This window comes from Ruditapes philippinarum, unplaced genomic scaffold, assembly GCF_026571515.1.
Source record: "Ruditapes philippinarum isolate M1 unplaced genomic scaffold, ASM2657151v2 ctg4983_1_1_1_1, whole genome shotgun sequence".
NCBI lineage: Eukaryota > Metazoa > Mollusca > Bivalvia > Venerida > Veneridae > Ruditapes > Ruditapes philippinarum.
In genome coordinates this window covers 184,306-211,005 of record NW_026860383.1, presented here as the reverse complement: position 1 = coordinate 211,005, position 26,700 = coordinate 184,306, and the positions used below count along the sequence as shown (strand labels likewise).

The 26,700-nt window shown below is 31.9% G+C and overlaps 1 protein-coding gene across 1 annotated transcript; it reads right to left on the bottom strand.

Moving 5' to 3' along the window:
- Positions 1–414: 414 nt before the first annotated feature.
- On the bottom strand, positions 415–25,455 carry LOC132759852 (V(D)J recombination-activating protein 1-like). Its single transcript, XM_060751712.1, has 5 exons — positions 25,025–25,455; positions 17,870–17,911; positions 17,143–17,233; positions 15,677–15,699; positions 415–490 (listed from the first exon to the last, which is right to left on the bottom strand). The coding sequence occupies exons 1-5, from the start codon at positions 25,453–25,455 to the stop codon at positions 415–417; spliced, it is 663 nt and encodes a 220-aa protein (XP_060607695.1).
- Between the last annotated feature and the right edge of the window lie 1,245 nt (positions 25,456–26,700).

Genomic DNA, 26,700 nt, shown 5'->3' with positions numbered 1-26,700 from the left:
CAAAACAGCATCACGTAACAAACTATTGGTTCAGAAGTTACGATATTATGGACTGTATTTTAATCACAATTTTTGGACTTACAGCACTCTGACCCATTCAATATATTGTTACAGGCAAGAACCAGAGTGATGTTGTTCTTACCATTAGATAGAGCAAAAAAATTACGAACATTTTGATACCAAACACTCATTTTTTTCAAAATTAGGGTTACGACACTCTGGAATTGGACACTAGATACACTTATTTATTCATCCCTTAATTTATTTGTTAATTTATTAATAATTAAAGAAATAAAAGTAAAAAGTAAATATTCCTATCATTAAATGCTATATTAACTGCTTTACATATATTTTACGAGTAAATTTCCTGTTCATTTTGTTTAAAGTTAGAAGAAAACCAAAGGTGCTTATCTTTCACCTATTTGCCACTTCAGACAACTTTTCTATGCCCATACTGAGTTTACTTAATGGGTAATTTGGAAACACATCCCTGTAAATATAACAGTTATATTGTTTAAGGGAAATGTTATCTGATATTTATGGAGGGCGTTCGTTGCCAAAATTCCAGACATGTAAAGTGTCCCTTTTTAAAATGACTTTTGAAAATGCGAACTTGTATGCCTCACCATTATTGTACCCGTGCATAGCATATAATATACCTCTTAATTCAATCTTTTAATTGAAGGTTCCCGCCTTTATATAACAAGTTTACATATATATATCGTAACAACTGACAAAACATCTAAAACGTCAACAAATTTACAAGTTCGTATCTTCCATTGCATGCAATACATATGCATGTTTGCACACTTATAGATCTGAAATATACAAGTGAAATGTAAATCTTAAATTCAGAAAATAGAGTTTAAGAGAACGTGTTACCAGTTGTAGAACTACAAGAGTACGTTAACACAGTAACATGTTTAAAATGACAAAAGTAGATTCACAAAGTTAAACGATTTTAAGTCAAGCATAACGCCCCGCCCCTCTCGGAGTATTTACGAACTTCTATTGCGGACAGGTATAAAACGGCGTCTCTCCCATATTCCTAAATAAAACTGAAGGACAAAATACGGCATTTTTCATAACATATATTTGTTACATTTGTTACAAATGTTTTGTCACTAGCAACATCACTTGAAAATTGCTGTTTTTACCATTTATGATGAAGATAACTTATGCAATAACTTATTATTTAACATCGTGTTCTTATCAGTTACAAATTATTTATCATTTTAGTGATTAGCCTGCTCTGCCTAGTGCCCTGTCCTGTGTTTTGTTTGGGGTCCGCCTGGGCTCTTTGCCACTTGTTCTTGTTGCTGGGTCATGTGGGGTTGCGTTCAAGCGCCGCCTTTCCTTGTTGATCTTATTTATCATATATTCCTACGAAACATCGGCGATTTGGAAATTTTTAGGGGAAACAATGACCAACTTCAAGGGAGTAATTTTATTGATACTCTAAAAACCATCCAATATTTTCATTGGTATCATTGAAAAATGTATTGGCACAAATTTCATTTTCAACAAAACCTATGCAAGTATTTGCAAAAATAGGATTTTAAAGCGGCCACCGAGATTTCCTTTCCGAAATCAAGAAAATACTTATCCGTAACACATATGTACAATCTTTCATAAGGTATTTTAAGTATAAAAAAACTTTTTGCACTTGTTCATTATCCCTCATGTAAAGACTCAATCAAATCGAGTCTGCAATTCTTGTGTAATTTTGTTGTGATTAATGCTTCCGAGGGATCACTTTGTTTCCAGATTTTTATACTTCACAACAGCAGGTGTCAAGTGCCGTGTGGCAGCTGTAAAAAGTTGCCCCGTACTTCACTTCAGTGTTGTTATATTTTTCTGGTCCTTCGGGATCATTGATGCCAGCGCTATTAAGTGTTGAGAATTGAGTACCGTTCAAGCCGGTGCTAGAGGGCGTGAGGGATGTTGCACTCCTTCATTTTACCTCATGTACAGACTCAATCAAACCGAGTCTGCAATTCTTATGTAATTTTGTTGTGATTTATGCTTCCGAGGGATCACTTTGTTTCCAGATTTTTAATATACTTGTTCAAAGCTACGTCTTAACTGTCGTTCAATATTTATTTTCTTTTTTGAATTAAGTATCTAAAAGAAGCGATGTGATTTTTTTCCCGAATATATGAGAGAAAAAATAAACAAAAAGTTTGAAACAAAAATTTTAATACTTCTACGTAATTAATTTTCATTTTTAAGGCATCACTAGAAAGTTCACAAAGGATTCTTTTACTTGAGTCTAAAATTAAAACTGACCAAGAAATGAAAAAAAGTAAGTAGGGGCGCCATGTTTCTCTTACTGAATTTAGAGTGTGTTTTGTTTTTTTACTTGGGGACCATATGCCGTTTTTCATAGTATGGCACTTACGTTTCACATTGAAGGTTCCATGATAATCGCCATATTAACACATCTGCGGATGTTTCAAAATTGTACCAGTTCATGTTGAATTTTGCTTAAGCCGGTGCTAGGGGGCGTGGACGGTAACTTGCTCTTTCCATTGCCGTCCATGAACAGGCTCAATCAAACTGAGCCTGCAACATTCTCAATTTTGTCGTTTTGAGCGTTCTTTACGGATTCTTATTTTCTCTATTTTACAGGAAGTAACATGATAAACTTTTAAACGAAAAGTTAATTCATTTTGATTTAATTCATTTTTATTTTTAGGCATTATATAATCATATATCATAAAGCGTATGAAGCACACTTTTATTTCAATCCAAAAGTATCAAAATTGATTACGAAATAAAAAAAAGGTTTTGAGGGAACGCCGTGTTTTTTCTTACCAATTCGAGAGTGTTATTTTCAGAGGAAAAACTGATAAATTTTAAAACAAAAATTTCAATACATCTATTTAATTCATTTTTATTTCCGAGGCACTCATAGAAAGCTTATGGAGTAATCTTTCATTTGATACCAAAACTATTTGACTTTTTATAGAAATAAAAAAACAAAGTTAGAATGGACGCCGTGTTTTCCTTCACTTTATTGAGAAATAGGAGAGAGGCGACGGGTATTATACCTGTCCGTACATTTCATTAATAGAAGATCGTAAATACTCAGAGAGGGGCGGGGCGTCATGCATGACTTAAAATCGTTTAACTTTGTGAATCTACTTTTGTTATTTTAAACATGTTACTGTGTAAACGTACTGTTGTAGTTCTACGACTGGAAACACGTTTTATTAAATTATATTTTCTGTATTCGAGTTTAACATTTCATTTGTATTTTTCAGGTACAGAAAGATATCTACAAGTGTGTAAACATGCTTATGTATTATATGCAATGGAAGATACGAACTTGTAAATTTGTTGTTGTTGTTCTCTATGTTAGGTCAGTTGTTAAGATTTACATGTAAACTTGTTATTTAAAAGCGGTTGCCTTCCATTGAAATATTGGATTAAGAGGCATTTCATTTGCTGTGCACGAATACAATAAAAAATGCTAGACATACATGTTCACATTTTAAAAAGTAGTTTTCAAAAGTAGTTTTCAAAAGAAACACATTACATGTCTGGAATTTTGGCAACGATCGCCCTCCATAGATATTTTCTTTAAGATTTCTAAGCAAAGTAGTAAATTGAGAAAAATAGTATAATATTATACTAAAAATAATTGATATTTACTATTTTTTTCTCATTTTAATATCATCCAGGAAAATAAATATAATATTTATTTTATTGTTAAATATGAGTTGATGTCAGTTATTAATATTTATATGAACTGTGAAGTTTTATTATTATTATTATTATTATGTCGCCTCTACGGAGTAGTGGCGACATATAGGGATCACTTCTCCGTCGTCTGTCTGTCCGTCTGTCTGTCTGTCCGTCTGTCCGTCCGTCCGTCACAAAACTTGTCCGGACTACTGCTCATAAACTACTGGTGCAATTTCATCCAAACTTTACAGGAATGATCAGTACCAAGTCTAGTTGTGCATATTGTCAGCATTTTCCGGTTCAGTGATTTTTGTCAGAGTTATGGCCCTTTAATAATTTTTAATTTTAAAGTTTGTCCGGACTACTTTTCTTATACCACTAATGCAATTTCAATGAAACTTTACAGGATTGATCTGTAGCTGAAGTCCTTGCGCATATTGCACGGGTTTTCCGGTTGAATGATTTTTGGCCGAGTTATGGCCCTTTGACAAAAAGGTGTTTTTTTCTGTGTGTTGCCAGATACCCAAAAGCTTGTCCGGACTACTCCTCATAAACTACTGGTGCAATTTTATCCAAACTTTACAGGAATGATCAGTACCAAGTCTAGTTGTGCATATTGTCAGCATTTTCCGGTTCAATGATTTTTGTCAGAGTTATGGCCCTTTAATAATTTTTATTTTTAAAGTTTGTCCGGACTACTTCTCTTATACCACTTATGCAATTTCAATGAAATATACAGGATTGATCTGTAGCTCAAGTCCTTGCGCATATTGCACGGGTTTTCCGGTTGAATGATTTTTGGCCGAGTTATGGCCCTTTGATAAAAAGGTCTTTTTTTCTGTGTGTTGCCAGATACGCAAACGTTTGTCCGGACTACTCCTCATAAACTACTGGTGCAATTTTATCCAAACTTTACAGGACTTATCAGTACCAAGTCTAGTTGTGCACTGTCCGTCTGTCTGTCACAAAATTTGTCCCAACATGAAATTGGCCATCATGAGGCGACACATGTGATTACTGATCGCTCTTGTTATTATCATCATTATCATTATTGTTATTATTATTATTATCATTATTATTATTATTATTATTATAATTATTATTATTTGTTTATTGTTGTTATCATTTATTATTTTATTTATCGGAATAAATATTATATTTTCGCGCTAGTATTTCTTTAGAAAAGGTCGTAAAAATGATTACACTTTAGGTAAATTCGATAAGTTTCTTGTATAAATAGATAGCTGATTGACAATAATATGTTACTACTAGCTTAAAAAATATAATATTACATGTAATATCAGTTTAAGATAGCTTTTACCTTTTTTTTTTTTTTTACTTATTTTTGATGTTTATTTACTACATACTTTCATTGTAATAACTTTATGTATGATGGAAAATATAAAATAAAGTAACGAATTGTCACAAAATAAAACAAATGTTTGCGTTATTTTATTACCCTCCATTTTGTCATTGACCATGTCATCTTCATTAAAACGGGGGTAAACCATATACCAAAAAAATTGTCATCTACATAAATAGCAGTCTCGCTCTCCCTCTCTCTGCATGTAAATTTGTTGCTGAAAAAGTGCCTTCAGGTCGACCCCCGGAAAAAGGACATCTGGAATTTCCTTTTTTATTCGTGAACGCATTCAATAAGGATGTTTGAGGTCAAGGTAACCATGACAGAACAGAACAGAACACGTTTATTCAACAATAAGGAATTGAACTTGCGTTCCTCTTCCATACATGCAATACATATAAACATAGGTCAATATACATGCATAAACATTTTATAGTTATATTAGTCATAATTTTACATATTATACAATTTACAAAAAAAAGGAAAACATCAATACTACAAGACATAATCAAAACTATAATCAAAGGTAGAGGATGAGCCATAAATAGTATACGTTAGTACTAGCATTGCGAAGTTTTGATGCATGAAATAAATAGGAGGTCAAATTATTTAACACAGATTTTTTCTTTGATTTTAACAGTTCGCAAAATTTCCACATGCTCGGTTTTTTCCAATATTTTTTTGGTATATACTGTTTTCTTAAGTCACTATATTTTTTACACACCAGAACAAAATGGTATTCGTCTTCTATGTCCGTGCTTGATTCACATATTTGACAAAGTCTTTCATTCCTGTCTAATCTATTTCTACCATAGCGTCCGGTTTCTATCCTAAGATTATGTGCCGATATTCTAAGTCTAGTTAACAAATAACGTTTGCTTTTCGGCAAGATATTTAAATACTCTTCGTAACCGAATCCAGTTTTAATATGTCTATATAATGGACACAGTACACTGTTATTGCTTATATTCTCCGACCATTCTTGTTTATAACTGTCAGTCAGTCTTTGCTTAAACTCCATAAGAAAATAATTGGATTGTACTGATAACGGATTTTCCCACACATAACCAAAACCGTATGAATATAGGAGATTTCTTATATGACTAGTCCAATTTGTTTTCCCGTTATTAAAATCCTCTAATGATATTTCATACAGCTCTTTCAGAATACAGTTATCAGAATTTTTAATCTTTAACCAGTATTTTACTGCACGAACATAGCGGTTAATAAATAACGGATACCTTCCTACTTCGCCGTAAATGCTAGCATTGCTTGAACTTATTTTCACATTTAAAACCCTTTTACAAAACTTTAAATGAATGCGCTCTAATTCTTTAGATTTTATTACTCCCCATACCTCGCATGAGTAGTTCAAAATGGAAGCAACAAAAGCATCAAATAACTGACATTACGTACTTGATTTTAAATCAAAGTGTTTAATATTGTTCAATAAGAAGTTCAAAGCTTTAAGACCTCTACCAGCTAGAACGTTTTGATTTGAATTGAAACTTCCAGACGAGCTAAATACGACTCCTAAGTAATTAAAATTTGAAACAGTGTCCAAGTTAACACCATTATAGGTCCATTTTTCTTTTCTTCTGGGTCTTCCTCCCTTTTTGAAGATGATTACTTTAGTCTTTTCCGTGTTAACTTCAATACCCCATAATTTACAGTACTCACTCAATAAATCTAAATTTCTTTGTAGATCATCCGGACTTTCGCCTAAAATCGCCATGTCGTCTGCATACATAAGAAGCATTAATGTTACTTCTTTCAACGTTATTTCATTTTGATTTTCTTGTAAATATATTTCAATGTCTTCAATAAACAGAGCATAGAATAATGGCGAAGTTATGTCCCCTTGTTTCAAGCCTATAGCAATATTGATAAAGTCAGAGTATTTTTCACAATGTTTGATTTTACTCCTCACTTCTGTATACATAGATCTAAGCATACGGAGCATCTTTCCACAAATCCCTAAATTATATAGCTTATACCATAAAGCATTTCTGTTAATAGAATCGAAGATTTTCTTCATATCTACCATAGCCACATATAGTCTTTTTCCATTATTCAACATATTTTCCACTAAAGTATGAAGAGCAAAAATAGCGTCTGTTGTAGAAAATCCCGCGCGAAATCCAAACTGCGCATCCGTATTAATATTATATTTACAGGACCAACAAGTAAGTCTGTTATTTAGCACTGATGTAAACAATTTAGCTATACAACTTATTAAAGTTATACCACGATAATTATTAACCTGATTTTCGTCACCTTTTTTATATAATGGTATGATCAATCCCTCCATCCATTGATCCGGAAAATATCCACTATCAAAAATGTTATTGAAAATATCACAATATGTCCGATTAAAATATCTCCTGCTTCTATGAAATATTCATTAATCAAGTGGTCTAAGGAGCCAGCTTTACCGCGTTTTAGAGACTTAATCGCTTTCAAGACTTCTTCTGACGTAATAACCCCGTCGAGCTGTTCATATATGACGTCATTATGGTTCAGATTTCTCTTACAAAATTCCTCTGCGTCGTGATTGCATGAGATTGAAATTTCCTCAGATATCCCTTTAAAATATTCGTAAAAATCGGCTATATCAATATTTTCTCCTTTTCTGCATTTCTTTTTTGAGAAGTACGACCAAAATGCTTTGGGATTTTTTCCACGTAAGTTTTCAATTTCGGACATTTTTAACTTAGTATATATTTTTTTCTTCCTCTTCAAAACAGTTTTGTACTCTCTCTTTTTTTAGATTAAAATAATTTCTATTTTCGTCTGTTTTCGTACAATTAAACAATTGCAATGCTTCGAGGTATTCTAATTTCTTATTATGACATTCGTTGTCAAACCACTGAGACCTTTTAACAGGATATTTTTTATGTACAAAGCCCGTTTGTTTACGTTTCTTTACTGTTGTTTTGAACAGCGGAGAAGCAACATTGTTTATAAGACTTACAAAATCACTAACACATTTGTTTATAGATGTTTTATCACAATTATCATGACCATTTAGTATAGCATTAAAATCGGGTAGTTTCGATATCAAAGATCTCCGAAAAGCGTCTTTCTTATCGCTGTCCCACCGTATACAAGTATCCTCACCGTGTATTTTTTGGTCAAAGTGATGACACTACATGTAAAATCCTTGTCTGATGAATAATTTTGAAGGAATAAGCCATGGTTTATATAACCCAGAAAGATCATTGCACCTGATCAGTAGATGACATCTTATAATTTCGAGGTCATTGGGTCAAAAATCAGGGTCACAGTGACGCTAAATGTAAAATAATTGACCAGTCAATAAGTTGTATAAATGGCACTTTTACAGGCTGGTGAAGAAGAGGCATCCTTGTACTATAGAACATGTCTAGTTAATTTGGGAAATTCATATAAATGGTGTAATCTGATTGGTTATTTATCTCGTTGCCACCACTTAGTAACTCGTGGCCACGCCATAGTATCCCGTGGCCACGACATAGTATCTAGTGGCCACGACTTAGCTATCTCGTGGCAACGACTTAGTAACTCGTGGCCACGACATAGTATCTCGTGGCCATGACATAGTATTTCGTGGCCACGAGATAAATAAAAACACATACATGTCACCTTTGTGCCACCGTATGTGCGTGTGTTGTTAAACATCAAATAAATAATATTGTTAAATGACTATCAGAAACCGAATTTCTTACATCATATCTGTGCGCACAATATCCCATTTTTAAAGTAAAGCTGTTATGATTTAATGAACACACAAATCAATATTTACCGCGTTACAGAGTGTCGAAAAGAGCAGCACCTTTTAAATACAGATTTCAAATAACTTGCAGTAATTTATAATTAAGTGTTATTAGAAATGAACTTTCTATACTAACTAAAACAAATATTCTATCATGAGTCAGACATTTATCTACAACATATGTTAAATTATTTCTCGAACTATTTTTACTGGCCTTTTAAAGCACAGATATTGATATAGGGGTCGAAATGTCTTACCCACTTTGGGTCGAAAAGTCATGTTAAAATGGGTTTTAGAGTCAACTGGTCTAGAAGTCATTTTAATATCCTAAGGGGTCGAGAAAACAAGGCGTCTAAGGGTCTTACTTGCGTTTGAAATATACTGTGATACACCCAATTGAATCAATGTTCGCAAACATGCTTTATCTAACACAAGTGTTTCTGCTTCATTTGTATCTCTCACCAGACATCGACAGTAAATTGAATGTCTTTCATTTAAATGCTGCAGTATTCTTCAAGAAATGTCTACAAAGGAACAAATCTAACTGATTGTGACTAAACAATTTGTTTTATAGATTAACAATTAACACGAATTATTATCGACATATTATTATAAACGACTGTTGAGAATGACTTGACCGAAAGTTATATAACTGTTCATATATACACATTAATATTAACACATTATTAGCAAAGCTTTTTCGGAAAAAAAAAGAAAACGCTAAGGAAAATTGTAAAGATCATGTTGATAAAAACCCACCGAAAGCGTTTACAGATCGGTCGTACGACTAAAGCGTGCCCACGATCTGGCGTACTATATTTGATAAAACGGCATCCGGAACTTAATTGATGCTTTTTTCGTATACATAACCGCTCTCGGCACAGGAAGTTTGGAATAAACTTGAAAGACGACACGACTTTTATAAAGTATATTTATACTTAGCTGTTAGAAATATACCACTGTCAAATTGCATATAACAAAAAGTACACATTTCGTAGATATCTTAGTCTTCTTAGTGAGTTCTAAATGTGAAGATCTTTATCATATCGACTTGAACGGCATGCTGCCATTGTTCCCAATTCCTTAAGTTATGAAGTGGTAACAAACTTACGTGCAACATAATAATTATATTAGAATTTAACCCTCTACCTTATGAGCATTTTGTGACAAAATGGCTGTTTTCCTTGAAAAGCCACCTTTTACAAGTTAAACTGCTATAAAACTATTTAAAAGTTTTAATACTGATTAAACTTGGCAAACATGTTGACTGGACCATTGCCTTTGTAACAGCATGCTCTATCCTAAATTTCCTGTTACTATGGCAACGGGGAACGTCTCAAAATTGCCAAAACTCATTATTTTTCGTTTTTTTGCATCAAAACTAATTACAAAGTGCTGCAACCTCTCAATGGATTAATATAGAGTCAAAGGTTTTTCTGCGTTGGTTACATGTTACCTTAAGATCGACCTGAGGCCTCTTATAGCCCCTCACATGTTCGAAATTTTCTTGGCAATGAGGGGGGGGGGCTACCATTTTAAACACCACCAAACAGAAGAGGACACATTCTCCCCTCTGGCACCCCTTTGATTCACCTTTTTGATTGGGTTGCGTCGAAAAAGTGATCACATTTTTAACAACATTTCTCAAACGAAAAACCGTACTGGGGCCTAAATAGGACTTTTTTTCACTATTTGAGGCCTCAGAAGAGGGAGGGGTGGTGAAACGCCGTTAAAACACCCTATATGAAGTTAAGGGTTGAGGAACAAGTGTTAAGCTTATACGATCAGAAATCTTTTGAAAGGATATTTTCATTTCATATTCTTTCTGAGCTAATGATTTTCTTTAAATATAGATCATTATATTGTAATAACTTGTGTAATTGCACAGTCATATCTTGAGCAATAAAAAGACACTTTAAGTTTAATAACAGTATTTGTCACTTCGAAAACACATAACAAATTGTTTTTGTTGTTTTTTTTTTCGTTTCTTATCATTAGGAAAGTAAGAATCGCCAATGAGATTACACATAATGTGCCCTCAAAATTTTACTAGAATATGCGACCATTTCTATACATGCGTTTCTTTTTTATCAAACCACCATGCAAATCAATACACCGGTGAAACTAAAATCCGACAAAATATTATGAACTTATTGAAAAGTAAAACATCAATAAGGGTTTTATAATAACATGTAGTCAATTCAATGGAACCACTCAAACAGTATATCTTTTGAACATACAGTCAATTCAGCTGAACTTTACACAAATAAAAGTGATCATTTTATCATTTCCAGTAAGTAATATATTTATAAGTATTTTTGCAGTTTGTAAAACGACATATGTTTGCGAGTAATATTGTTAGCAAACCATATTTTAGACAAACTGGAAATATATTCTACAGACAGGTGAAACGTCTTTGACAAATTCTACTTTGAAGTTTTTAATTGTGTCACAGAAAGTGTTAATAGATATATCAACTACTGTAAAGTACATATTTTGAACTGTATCGTTCATCTCTGATGTCTAGTCCAACTAATTAGACTTATCAAAGAGACACGGAGATAATTTTGGACGGGCGCTGTCTTTTTCCAAGTCCAACCACGAACTGCATTTTATGCACGGACGCTTCCCAATTAGAAATTATTGGGAGCAAAAACTAGAAAAGTTTAGAAGAAACGGCCTACATTACCTGGAAGAGAACCGTTTTTATCTAAGGTTCCAAATTATCATACTTCAAAGTCGAGCAGAAGTCTCAATATTCCACTTTATTTTTTCAAATCGTTGAAAATTATTGTAAGCAGCCATATTGGAAATATAGAAGGAATGACCCAAGCGGTGTCATGGTAAAATTGTAAAATTTCCACGGTGTAACACAGGTACCGGTGGCAATCGATTGTATTTGTCAAGCTTTATTATATAATTTGTTTATGTTATTGGCAGGAATAACTCTTATATTCACATTTGAATAGTTCAGCATTAAAAATAAAATGTAAAAAGAAAATTCTGATAACGTTACTTAGAAAGTAAATTGTTTATGATGTCCGACGTCAGATACTGCAACACATACACACTTCTTTGCTCCTTTTTAAATCGCCATTTTGTGCATTCGGAACGTTTTGGTTGTACGCCGCTATTTTCTTCTAGAATACTATGTCATCATGCGCAAATAAAATAAGACACCGTTTAAGTAATTTAACACATGCGCAGTAACTTTCCTCGAATAGTAAACAAGTTTTTGTACCAGATTAACATTTATTTTTGAAAAAAGAAGCTTTAATCCCTTCACACGACGGCGTCTGATATTGGTAATTGTTTGCAGTGAAAATAACTCCTGTATTTAAACGATTTAGGTAAGAATTTTAGATTTTTAAGAACATTATCTATGTTTTTCCTGAAAAGATTGAAGTAGCTTCGAAATGATGAGGCATGGTTGCTATGGTAAACATATTGATTTTAATGGTAAACAGCCGATTTTAAAAAACCGGAAGTAAGTTTTGGAGTGATTGATTCACAGATGACATAGAAACTGTACATCGTAATGACTGTGCTCAATTCAAAAAATGAAGTTGACAATCTTCACACGTAGAACTATGATACACAACAATCAACACTAAATTGGCATGCAGTTATTTTGTAGTCATGTTATTTGGGCAATTTTCTTAAATTTTCTTCATCCATGAGAAAGTAAATGATTATAACATGGTAATTGACTATTAATCGGACAAGTTATATTTTCGGATAAAGATTCATAATTCATGAAACACTTGATCTGATGTTGTTTAATTTTGACCAGTAAATTTATCCTATAAAGACATATTTATTTTAATCTTATTCTATTACTCTTTATATCATTTATAATTGTTTCTATGATATATTTTGTTAAGTAAACAATATGGTTAAACTATATCTGACTCCATAATATATTTACTTAGTTAGACATGCCCCTATGCAATGGTAGCATCTATGATGAGAATCCCACATTCAACAATGGTGCATTTTCTGATAATTAAACCAGGAAACAGTCATTTACTATATTTAATTTTTGTAATTACCCATGAAGGAGTGTAACATTGAAGGCTCCCTGAGCCTCAAAATTTATACATGTATAGAAATCTTTAGAAATGGCATGCATATCTGATACCAAATGTAAGAAAAAAACTTTGAAACAAAAATATATTAGCATGATTAATACCATTATTGGGCTTGATGGTATATGCAGGGTTGAAATATCAAAATATAATGCAATATATATAACAATTCATGCCATGTAAATTAGAATCTATAAGAAAAAATTAGAGGTGATTGCAAAATCCAAATTTAGGTATATGTATCTTGCATTTGTTGTTGTCTTCAAAACACCCTGAAATTTGATATTTCAAAAAGCTTTTACTTAAATATTATTATGATATTTAACTATTTTCAGATATAGAAAGTACAGCCTTGTGAAAATAAATCTAGACATAAGGTAAGTAAAAATGTTATTCTTATTTTTCTAAAATATATAGAAGGCAAATACCTATTTACAATAAAGAGAAAAACTAGCAGAGATATAAGTGTTAAAATTGTGTTTAATGATGTCAGTGCATTTTTCACTTTTAGATAGGTTTGTTATTAATGGAAAAATTGTTGAAAGCTTATGTCCAGGATATAAATATATCAACATATCAAATTTGTGATCCAGTAAATTGGAAAACATTTTAATATGTTTAAAAAGTATCATCATGGCGGTATGCATGCTTGTTGTAAAATAAAAAATGTATTTATAAAATAAATGAAAATTTTGCTAATATTTTTCTGTAACCTCAAAAATTCAGGGTTCAAGCACGCAAAGAAAAAGGGAAATATGTACATTTTCTCATAAACCAATCTGTAAATCAATCAAAATTGGATGTTATCAGGCAACTTATATGATCACTGATCACTCTTGTTTTATTAATGATATATTCTCCTTTGTTAATTCCTTTGTTATCTAGGTTGTTGGTATACTATCTAGTTCTCAGTTAAGTTGAGCAGTCTGTCCTATCAGCTCTTGTAATCTAAATTTCCTGTTAGTGTCTTTTGAAATTTCCCTCCAGTCATGCTTTGTATAATATTTCAGAGAGCAAATATCAGTATTTAAAATTCGACAAGCCATGGCTGACAAGGAAGATTCAGACTGTGATGCATGTCCTTCACCAGTGTTTACAAAGGTATTATAGTAATGCAATGCAAGTATATGTGTAGATATTGACTGTATTTAATTCTACAGAAATCTACAGAATCAGCAGAATAAAGATGTATCATTTAAGTGATAAAACAGATTCTTGTTTAAAACTCAAGTAAATTGTCTTTTTCATTGGAATTAATAAAAAAATCTGTAATGTTTTTGTGATGTGACTGAAAATATTAAGTGAAAGATAAAGTTTTGATATTGTAGTTAATTTTGTCTTTCTTGAATTTTGGTGTCTCATCTGAAAAAAGTGAAGGGATAAGAAATTTCATGTAAAGGTATTAATATGTATATTTTATGAAAATTTGGTCTACTGTATTTAAATGGTAAGAAATACTGCATGTATTTCCCGTATATAAACAATGAATAAATAGCTACACTAGGGGGATATAAATTTATAGCATTACGTTTTATTTTGTGAAAGGAAGACAATATATCTAACATCTCCATTTTAAAACTATGGATATTAGATAATCCATAAATAAAGGTATAGTGGCCAATAGGTTATGGCGTTGGAACTTGTTCCAAAGATCGTGAGTTCGAATCTCACCTGTACCGACATGTGGATTACTGATGTAAAAGTCTTTCAAGTAATACATTTTTGCTGATTCTGCTTGATTTCTGCTAGCTAGATTTTTTTTAAACCTTTCAGTCTAAAATTTGTAACTAATTGCTAATATTAAGCTTCCTAACATGCATGTATGTAATTACTTGAAAACTAAGTAGTCTAACATTTCTGATTGCTTACTCTAATAACTAATATAACAAAAGATTGGAAGATATTATGACCATTTTGAAATATACACCTTAAAATAAGTTAAGCACACCCTGTAAATTTAATTTGTTGTTATTGAAAGAACTGTCATGAGATAACGTCTGAATTGAGCTAAGAAATAGTAATTTGATAAGTAGCGATACCAATTTAGTAATCATAAACCAGTAACTTAATGAGTTAAGTTTATTGTAAACCGAATTATTGAAGCATAAGCAACAATACAACTGTTTATAAGTATTGTGTTGGAGGGTTTACAACACATTTACAGGTGGATGTTTTTGGAAAATGGTTTATGATAAGACTTTCATGCCAGACCTTTTCCCATTCATTCAAAATAAGCATTTAATTATAAATTTGGGAAAATTGGAAAATCAAATGTAACAAATATATACATGCACATGAATTCTTGTCTTAATCTATTTTTATTTGTTTGTTTTTAAGCATACATATACTTATTCATTCTAACTAAATGAAGAATTAATTAACATTAATTCTATGCAGAGTGGTAAATATATGTGTACATAAACATATAACATATTTTAATTGCATTAACCTGCCATCTTCTGGGGAAAGGTCTGTAAAGTTATAATGCCCATTTTGTTAAACTTTTTATGAGTAAAAAATTCTGGAAATTTGGTTTATAACAGGCTGCTGGCAAGAAACGTGTTAGGCAAGTTGACGAGAACACTGAGAATACTGATCATATTGAAATGCAATAATAAATGCATTAAATCATCAAATATGTCTTCACTGTCTGATTTAGAAATCTTAGAACTACTATCAAATAAGTCTTGACTGTTTGGATTATAATAAGAGCTAGCAGGGCTATTAGCAATATCTTGCATTTCAATATGATCAGTATTCTAAGTATTCTCCTCAACTTACCTAACACGTTTCTTGCCAGCAGCCTGTTATAAACCAAATTTCCAGAATTTTTTACTCATAAAAAAGTTTAACAAAATGGGCATTATAACTTTACAGACCTTTCCCCCAGAAGATGGCAGGTTAATGCAATTAAAATATGTTATATGTTTATTTTCACATATATTTACTACTCTACATAGAATTAATGTTAATTAATTCTTAATTTAGTTAGAATGAATAAGTATATGTATGCTTAAAAACAAACAAATAAAAATAGATTTAGACAAGAATTCATGTGCATGTATATATTTGTTACATTTGATTTTCCAATTTTCCCAAATTTATAATTAAATGCTTATTTTGAATGAATGGGAAAAGATCTGGCATGAAAGTCTTATCATAAACCATTTTCCAAAAACATCCACCTGTAAATGTGTTGTAAACCCTCCAACACAATACTTATAAACAGTTGTATTGTTGCTTATGCTTCAATAATTCGGTTTACAATAAACTTAACTCATTAAGTTACTGGTTTATGATTACTAAATTGGTATCGCTACTTATCAAATTACTATTTCTTAGCTCAATTCAGACGTTATCTCATGACAGTTCTTTCAATAACAACAAATTAAATTTACAGGGTGTGCTTAACTTATTTTAAGGTGTATATTTCAAAATGGTCATAATATCTTCCAATCTTTTGTTATATTAGTTATTAGAGTAAGCAATCAGAAATGTTAGACTACTTAGTTTTCAAGTAATTACATACATGCATGTTAGGAAGCTTAATATTAGCAATTAGTTACAAATTTTAGACTGAAAGGTTTAAAAAAATTCTAGTTAGCAGAAATCAAGCAGAATCAGCAAAAAAGTATCACTTGAAAGACTTTTACATCAGTAATCCACATGTCGGTACAGGTGAGATTCGAACTCACGATCTTTGGAACAAGTTCCAACGCCATAACCACTTGGCCACTATACCTTTATTTATGGATTATCTAATATCCATAGTTTTAAAATGGAGATGTTAGATATATTGTCTTCCTATCACAAAATAAAACGTAATGGCTATAAATTTATATCCCTCTAGTATAGCTATTTATTCATTGTTTATATACGGGAGATACATGCAGTATTTCTTACCATTTACAATACAGTAGACCAGATTTTCATAAAATATACATATTAATACCTTTACATGAAATGTCTTATCCCTTCACTTTTTCCGATGAGACACCAAAATTCAAGAAAGACAAAATTAAATACAATATCAAAACTTTATCTTTCACTTAATATTTTCAGTCACATCACAAAAACATTACAGATTCTTTTTAATTCCAATGAAAAAGACAATTTACTTGAGTTTTAAACAAGAATCTGTTTTATCACTTAAATGATACATCTTTATTCTGCTGATTCTGTAGATTTCTGTAGAATTTAATACAGTCAATATCTACATATATACTTGTATTGCATTACTATTTTACCTTTTTAAACACTGGTGAAGGAAATGCATCACAGTCTGAATCTTCCTTGTCAGCCATGGCTTGTCGAATTTTAAATACTGATATTTGCTCTCTGAAATATTAATATGCAAATCATGACTGGAGGGAAATTTCAAAAGACACTAACAGGAAAGTTAGATTACAAGAGCTGATAGGACAGACTGCTCAACTTAACTGAGAACTAGATAGTATACCAACAACCTAGATAACAAAGGAATTAACAAAGGAGCATATATCATTAATAAAACAAGAGTGATCAGTGATCATATAAGTTGCCTGATAACATCCAATTTTGATTGATTTACAGATTGGTTTATGAGAAAATGTACATATTTCCCTTTTTCTTTGCGTGCTTGAACCCTGAATTTTTGAGGTTACAGAAAAATATTAGCAAAATTTTCATTTATTTTATAAATACATTTTTTATTTTACAACAAGCATGCATACCGCCATGATGATACTTTTTAAACATATTAAAATGTTTTCCAATTTACTGGATCACAAATTTGATATGTTGATATATTTATATCCTGGACATAAGCTTTCAACAATTTTTCCATTAATAACAAACCTATCTAAAAGTGAAAAATGCACTGACATCATTAAACACAATTTTAACACTTATATCTCTGCTAGTTTTTCTCTTTATTGTAAATAGGTATTTGCCTTCTATATATTTTAGAAAAATAAGAATAACATTTTTACTTACCTTATGTCTAGATTTATTTTCACAATGCTGTACTTTCTATATCTGAAAATAGTTAAATATCATAATAATATTTAAGTAAAAGCTTTTTGAAATATCAAATTTCAGGGTGTTTTGAAGACAACAACAAATGCAAGATACATATACCTAAATTTGGATTTTGCAATCACCTCTAATTTTTTCTTATAGATTCTAATTTACATGGCATGAATTGTTATATATATTGCATTATATTTTGATATTTCAACCCTGCATATACCATCAAGCCCAATAATGGTATTAATCATGCTAATATATTTTTGTTTCAAAGTTTGTTCCATAAATTTGGTATCAGATATGCATGCCATTTCTAAAGATTTCTATACATGTATACATTTTGAGGCACAGTGAGCCTTTAATGTTACACTCCTTCATGGGTAATTACAAAAATTAAACATAGTAAATGACTTTTCCTGGTTTAATTATCAAAAAATGCACCATTGTTGAATGTGGGATTCTCATCATAGATGCTACCATTGCATTGCATAGGGGCATGTCTAACTAAGTAAATATATTATGGAGTCAGATATAGTTTAACCATATTGTTTACTTAACAAAATATATCATAGAAACAATTATAAATGATATAAAGAGTAATAGAATAAGATTAAAATAAATATGTCTTTATAGGATAAATTTACTGGTCAAAATTAAACAACATCAGATCAAGTGTTTCATGAATTATGAATCTTTATCCGAAAATGTTATGACCATGTTATAATCATTTACTTTCTCATGGATGAAGAAAATTTAAGAAAATTGTCCAAATAACATGACTACAAAATAACTGCATGCCAATTTAGTGTTGATTGTTGTGTATCATAGTTCTACGTGTGAAGATTGTCAACTTCATTTTTTGAATTGAGCACAGTCATTACGATGTACAGTTTCTATGTCATCTGTGAATCAATCACTCCAAAACTTACTTCCGGTTTTTTTTAAATCGGCTGTTTACCATTAAAATCAATATGTTTACCATAGCAACCATGCCTCATCATTTCGAAGCTACTTCAATCTTTTCAGGAAAAACATAGATAATGTTTTTAAAAATCTAAAATTCTTACCTAAATCGTTTAAATACAGGAGTTATTTTCACTGCAAACAATTACCAATATCAGACACCGTCGTGTGAAGGGATTAAAGCTTCTTTTTTTCAAAAATAAATGTTAATCTGGTACAAAAACTTGTTTACTATTCGAGGAAAGTTACTGCGCATGTGTTAAATTACTTAAACGGTGTCTTATTTTATTTGCGCATGATGACATAGTATTCTAGAAGAAAATATTGGCGTACAAACAAAACGTTCCGAATGCACAAAATGGCGATTTAAAAAGGAGCAAAGAAGTGTGTATGTGTTGCAGTATCTGACGTCGGACATCATAAAACTATTTACTTTCTAAGTAACGTTATCAGAATTTTCTTTTTACATTTTATTTCTAATGCTGAACTATTCAAGTGTGAATATAAGAGTTATTCCTGCCAATAACATAAACAAATTGTATAATAAAGCTTACAAATACAATCGATTGCCGCCGGTACCTGTGTTACACCATTGAAATTTTACAATTTTACCATGACACCGCTTGGGTCATTCCTTCTATATTTCCAATATGGCTGCTTACAATAATTCTCAACGATTTGAAAAAATAAAGTGGAATATTTAGACTTCTGTTCGACTTTGAAGTATGATAATTTGGAACCTTGGATAAAAACGGTTCTCTTCCAGGTAGTGTAGGCCGTTTCTTCTAAACTTTTCTAGTTTTTGTCCCAATAACTTCTAATTGGGAAGCGTCCGTGCATAAAATGCAGTTCGTGGTTGGACTTGGAAAAAGACAGCGCCCGTCCAAAATTATCTCGGTGTCCTTTTGACAAGTCTTATTAGTTGGACTAGACATCAGAGATGAACGATACAGTTCAATATATGTACTTCACAGTTATTGATATATCTATTAACACTTTCTGTGACACAATTAATAACTTCAAAGTTGAATTTGTAAATTTTAAAGACGTTTCACCTGTCTGTAGAATATATTTCCAGTTTGTCTAAAATATGGTTTGCTAACAATATTCCTCGCAAACATATGTCGTGTTACAAACTGCAAAAATACTTATAAATATATTACTTACTAGAAATGATAAAATGATCACTTTTATTTGTGTAAAGTTCAGCTGAATTGACTGTATGTTCAAAAGATATACTGTTTGAGTGGTTCCATTGAATTGACTACATGTTATTATAAAACCCTTATTGATGTTTTACTTTTCAATAAGTTCATAATATTTTGTCGGATTTTAGTTTCACCGGTGTATTGATTTGCATGGTGGTTTGATAAAAAAGAAACGCATGTATAGAAATGGTCGCATATTCTAGTAAAATTTTGAGGGCACATTATGTGTAATCTCATTGGCGATTCTTACTTTCCTAATGATAAGAAACGAAAAAAAAAACAACAAAAACAATTTGTTATGTGTTTTCGAAGTGACAAATACTGTTATTAAACTTAAAGTGTCTTTTTATTGCTCAAGATATGACTGTGTAATTACACAAGTTATTACAATATAATGATCTATATTTAAAGAAAATCATTAGCTCAGAAAGAATATGAAATGAAAATATCCTTTCAAAAGATTTCTGATCGTATAAGCTTAACACTTGTTCCTCAACCCTTAACTTCATATAGGGTATTTTAACGGCGTTTCACCACCCCTCCCTCTTCTGAGGCCTCAAATAGTGAAAAAAAGTCCTATTTAGGCCCAGTACGGTTTTTCGTTTGAGAAATGTTGTTAAAAATGTGATCACTTTTTCGACGCAACCCAATCAAAAAGGTGAATCAAAGGGGTGCCAGAGGGGAGAATGTGTCCTCTTCTGTTTGGTGGTGTTTAAAATGGTAGCCCCCCCCCCTCATTGCCAAGAAAATTTCGAACATGTGAGGGGCTATAAGAGGCCTCAGGTCGATCTTAAGGTAACATGTAACCAACGCAGAAAAACCTTTGACTCTATATTAATCCATTGAGAGGTTGCAGCACTTTGTAATTAGTTTTGATGCAAAAAAACGAAAAATAATGAGTTTTGGCAATTTTGAGACGTTCCCCGTTGCCATAGTAACAGGAAATTTAGGATAGAGCATGCTGTTACAAAGGCAATGGTCCAGTCAACATGTTTGCCAAGTTTAATCAGTATTAAAACTTTTAAATAGTTTTATAGCAGTTTAACTTGTAAAAGGTGGCTTTTCAAGGAAAACAGCCATTTTTGTCACAAAATGCTCATAAGGTAGAGGGTTAAATTCTAATATAATTATTATGTTGCACGTAAGTTTGTTACCACTTCATAACTTAAGGAATTGGGAACAATGGCAGCATGCCGTTCAAGTCGATATGATAAAGATCTTCACATTTAGAACTCACTAAGAAGACTAAGATATCTACGAAATGTGTACTTTTTGTTATATGCAATTTGACAGTGGTATATTTCTAACAGCTAAGTATAAATATACTTTATAAAAGTCGTGTCGTCTTTCAAGTTTATTCCAAACTTCCTGTGCCGAGAGCGGTTATGTATACGAAAAAAGCATCAATTAAGTTCCGGATGCCGTTTTATCAAATATAGTACGCCAGATCGTGGCACGCTTTAGTCGTACGACCGATCTGTAACGCTTTCGGTGGGTTTTTATCAACATGATCTTTACCATTTTCCTTAGCGTTTCTATTTTTTTCCGAAAAAGCTTTGCTAATAATGTGTTAATATAAATTTGTATATAGGAACAGATATAGGATATATCTTTCGGTCAAGTCATTTTCAACAGTCGTTTATAATAATATGTCAATAATAATTCGTGCTTATTGTTAATCTTAAAACAAACTGTTTAGTCACAATCAGTTAGATTTGTTCCTTTGTAGACATTTCTTGAAGAATGCTGCAGCATTTAAATGAAAGACACTCAATTTACTGTTGATGTCTGGTGAGAGGTACAATTGAGGCAGAAACACTTGTGTTAGATAAAGCATGTTTGCGAACATTGATTCAATTGGTGTATCACAGTATATTTCAAACGCAAGTAAGACCCTTAGACGCCTTGTTTTCTCGACCCCTTAGGATATTAAAATGACTTCTAGACCAGTTGACTCTAAAACCCATTTTAACATGACTTTTCGACCCAAAGTGGGTAAGACATTTCGACCCCTTTATCAATATCTGTGCTTTAAAAGGCCAGTAAAAATATTTCGAGAAATAATTTAACATATGTTATAGATAAATGTCTGACTCATGATAGAATATTTGTTTTAGTTAGTATAGAAAGCTTATTTCTAATGACACTTAAATATAATTACTACAAGTTATTTGAAATCTGTATTTAAAAGGTGCTGCTCTTTTCGACACTCTGTAACGCGGTAAATATTGATTTGTGTGTTCATTAAATCATAACAGCTTTACTTTAAAAATGGATATTTGTGCGCACAGATATGATGTAAGAAATTCGGTTTCTGATAGTCATTAACAATATTATTTATTTGATGTTTAACAACACACGCACATACGGTGGCACAAAGGTGACATGTATGTGTTTTTATTTATCTCGTGGCCACGAAATACTATGTCATGGCCACGAGATACTATGTCGTGGCCACGAGTTACTAAGTCGTTGCCACGAGATAGCTAAGTCGTGGCCACTAGATACTATGTCGTGGCCACGGGATACTATGGCGTGGCCACGAGTTACTAAGTGGTGGCAACGAGATAAATAACCAATCAGATTACACCATTTATATGAATTTCCCAAATTAACTAGACATGTTCTATAGTACAAGGATGCCTCTTCTTCACCAGCCTGTAAAAGTGCCATTTATACAACTTATTGACTGGTCAATTATTTTACATTTAGCGTCACTGTGACCCTGATTTTTGACCCAATGACCTCGAAATTATAAGATGTCATCTACTGATCAGGTGCAATGATCTTTCTGGGTTATATAAACCATGGCTTATTCCTTCAAAATTATTCATCAGACAAGGATTTTACATGTAGTGTCATCACTTTGACCAAAAAATACACGGTGAGGATACTTGTATACGGTGGGACAGCGATAAGAAAGACGCTTTTCGGAGATCTTTGATATCGAAACTACCCGATTTTAATGCTATACTAAATGGTCATGATAATTGTGATAAAACATCTATAAACAAATGTGTTAGTGATTTTGTAAGTCTTATAAACAATGTTGCTTCTCCGCTGTTCAAAACAACAGTAAAGAAACGTAAACAAACGGGCTTTGTACATAAAAAATATCCTGTTAAAAGGTCTCAGTGGTTTGACAACGAATGTCATAATAAGAAATTAGAATACCTCGAAGCATTGCAATTGTTTAATTGTACGAAAACAGACGAAAATAGAAATTATTTTAATCTAAAAAAGAGAGAGTACAAAACTGTTTTGAAGAGGAAGAAAAAAATATATACTAAGTTAAAAATGTCCGAAATTGAAAACTTACGTGGAAAAAATCCCAAAGCATTTTGGTCGTACTTCTCAAAAAAGAAATGCAGAAAAGGAGAAAATATTGATATAGCCGATTTTTACGAATATTTTAAAGGGATATCTGAGGAAATTTCAATCTCATGCAATCACGACGCAGAGGAATTTTGTAAGAGAAATCTGAACCATAATGACGTCATATATGAACAGCTCGACGGGGTTATTACGTCAGAAGAAGTCTTGAAAGCGATTAAGTCTCTAAAACGCGGTAAAGCTGGCTCCTTAGACCACTTGATTAATGAATATTTCATAGAAGCAGGAGATATTTTAATCGGACATATTGTTGATATTTTCAATAACATTTTTGATAGTGGATATTTTCCGGATCAATGGATGGAGGGATTGATCATACCATTATATAAAAAAGGTGACGAAAATCAGGTTAATAATTATCGTGGTATAACTTTAATAAGTTGTATAGCTAAATTGTTTACATCAGTGCTAAATAACAGACTTACTTGTTGGTCCTGTAAATATAATATTAATACGGATGCGCAGTTTGGATTTCGCGCGGGATTTTCTACAACAGACGCTATTTTTGCTCTTCATACTTTAGTGGAAAATATGTTGAATAATGGAAAAAGACTATATGTGGCTATGGTAGATATGAAGAAAATCTTCGATTCTATTAACAGAAATGCTTTATGGTATAAGCTATATAATTTAGGGATTTGTGGAAAGATGCTCCGTATGCTTAGATCTATGTATACAGAAGTGAGGAGTAAAATCAAACATTGTGAAAAATACTCTGACTTTATCAATATTGCTATAGGCTTGAAACAAGGGGACATAACTTCGCCATTATTCTATGCTCTGTTTATTGAAGACATTGAAATATATTTACAAGAAAATCAAAATGGAATAACGTTAAAAGAAGTAACATTAATGCTTCTTATGTATGCAGACGACATGGCGATTTTAGGCGAAAGTCCGGATGATCTACAAAGAAATTTAGATTTATTGAGTGAGTACTGTAAATTATGGGGTATTGAAGTTAACACGGAAAAGACTAAAGTAATCATCTTCAAAAAGGGAAGAAGACCCAGAAGAAACGAAAAATGGACCTATAATGGTGTTAACTTGGAAACTGTTTCAAATTTTAATTACTTAGGAGTCGTATTTAGCTCGTCTGGAAGTTTCAATTCAAATCAAAACGTTCTAGCTGGTAAAGGTCTTAAAGCTTTGAACTTCTTATTGAACAATATTAAACACTTTGATTTAAAATCAAGTACGTAATGTCAGTTATTTGATGCTTTTGTTGCTTCCATTTTGAACTACTCATGCGAGGTATGGGGAGTAATAAAATCTAAAGAATTAGAGCGCATTCATTTAAAGTTTTGTAAAAGGGTTTTAAATGTGAAAATAATGTGTAGAGTCAATTCCTTTTTCGATTGCGTCAGCACATATTATAGGCGCCTGCTTTACACCAACAGATATTTGATCCACCAATTTTGCTTGACTAAGATTATCAGGATTTATTTTAATGTAATCATCAATTTCCTTTGTTTGTTTGTAAGTTCTTATAACATTGAAGAACCCTAATTCAGATTTTGCAGTCTCCCTTGTTGCTTCACATAAAGTGCACATGTACCTAGACCCACTGCCTGCTAATCCAGATTCAGATCTATCAAATTTTTCATGTATCATCGATGTGAAAAACGCTATTTCATGTCTCCTCCAACCATCTTTTGTATATATTCTCAAAATTTTTCCTTTCAAAAAGCAACGTTCTTGTTCTATAGGTATCATACAAAAAATACATGATGTATGGTGGTTTTCATCTGCTATAGCTTCTAGCAGGGGTCTATTAGTTCGGATTGAGTTGGGTTTATCTTCTTCAAAAATATTTATCTGGGTTCCATTTGACATAACAACACCAACCTTAACTATAGCAAATGCAAACCTAAAAGCTTTGTTTGGTAATTCTGTTTCACTTTTTTCCCAGTGTACAGAAACATCACTCATTCCATCTGCTCCATCTTTAATGTATGTTTTCAGTAATAATGTTGGATCCTCTGTCATGCTTGCGTAATCCCTCAACAATGTTTGCATCCAGCTCCTCTAAACTCTTTCAATTGCTTGAACATAATTATACCTCACACCCTTCATGTTTGGGGAAGGGAACTCTGGACTAGTTAAACTCTCTTTTAAGTCAATTGGATCATATATTTTTGTTTTGGTTGCTTTCAGATCTTTAGCAGGAGTATGATATATTATATCCCTATGACCAAAAAAGTCTGATTCAACACAATATCTAACATTCTGGAGGAAACTCTTTTTCAACTTTGTCTAATTCACATGGAGAACAGAAAGTATTACAACCCTTTTCTTTAAGAAAATGATACTGTGATTTATAGTTTTCTTTACTTTGTAAAGTATCGACACGAAGAGCTAAGCATTCTTCTGAAGTAAGAGTTCTTGATTTTCACTGCCATAAATTATCAATTTCAATTGCTCTGTTGTCTTTTTTATCTTCAAGACTTTGCTTTAGCATGAAAAAGAGAACATCTACTTTATCTTCATTGTGTGAATCACAAAAATTGTCAACATTTTTTATTACTTCATGTAATCTTTTCTGTTTAATATATTTTCTTTTAGTAGAGTATAATGGCACTTTTTTGCTATAAAATATACCTGATGGTCTTTGTGAAATGCCTTTTTTTCTTTAAATTGTCATTTACTCTCATGATCACTAATTAAAGAGATTTCAAATGTTTCTTTGCAACCAATTACATTATATTGACAATTAACCTGTAAAATATCAAAAAGTGTTTGAACTTGTATAGGTAAATTAATAAGACCTGTGTTTTCAAGGAAAGACCTACAAACTGGACAGACTGTCTTATGTCTAGCCAACATTCTATGCATTCCTTACAGAAAATGTGACTGCAGACTGTATATGCTGGTTGTTTGGGGACTCCTTAGCATATTGTACATTTCAAGATAGAAGCTAGATTTTGTTCTTGAAATCGTTCTAGCAAAATAGAACTGACACTTCTATTTGAACCCACTGTCTCATCTGTTTCAGTTAGAAGCTTACGCCGTACATCACATTAGGATTTAGATGGAGAAATAATTGAGTCACTGTTAGTTCCTGGAAAATTGTTAGGTGATTGTTCTGATGTTTCAAGGTTATTTTTTTCAAATGAATCTTTTACAACTGTAGCAGTTACAAAGTTTGTATCCCTACTTGTTCCAGGAAAAGTGTTAGGAAGATTTAATGGTTCAAATGTTTCAAGATTATTTTTGGTGCATGAATTTTCTACA

Bases quoted from the DNA above. Each gene is read 5' to 3' on its own strand.
- LOC132759852 (XM_060751712.1), bottom strand. From the start codon at position 25,455: ATGACAGAGGATCCAACATTATTACTGAAAACATACATTAAAGATGGA. The intron at 17,234-17,869 runs GTAAGTAAAAAT...TTAATATTTCAG, and splicing joins AAAATAAATCTAGACATAAG to AGAGCAAATATCAGTATTTA. The intron at 491-15,676 runs GTAAGTTGAGGA...TTATATTTACAG, and splicing joins GCTGGCAAGAAACGTGTTAG to GGATGTGTTTCCAAATTACC.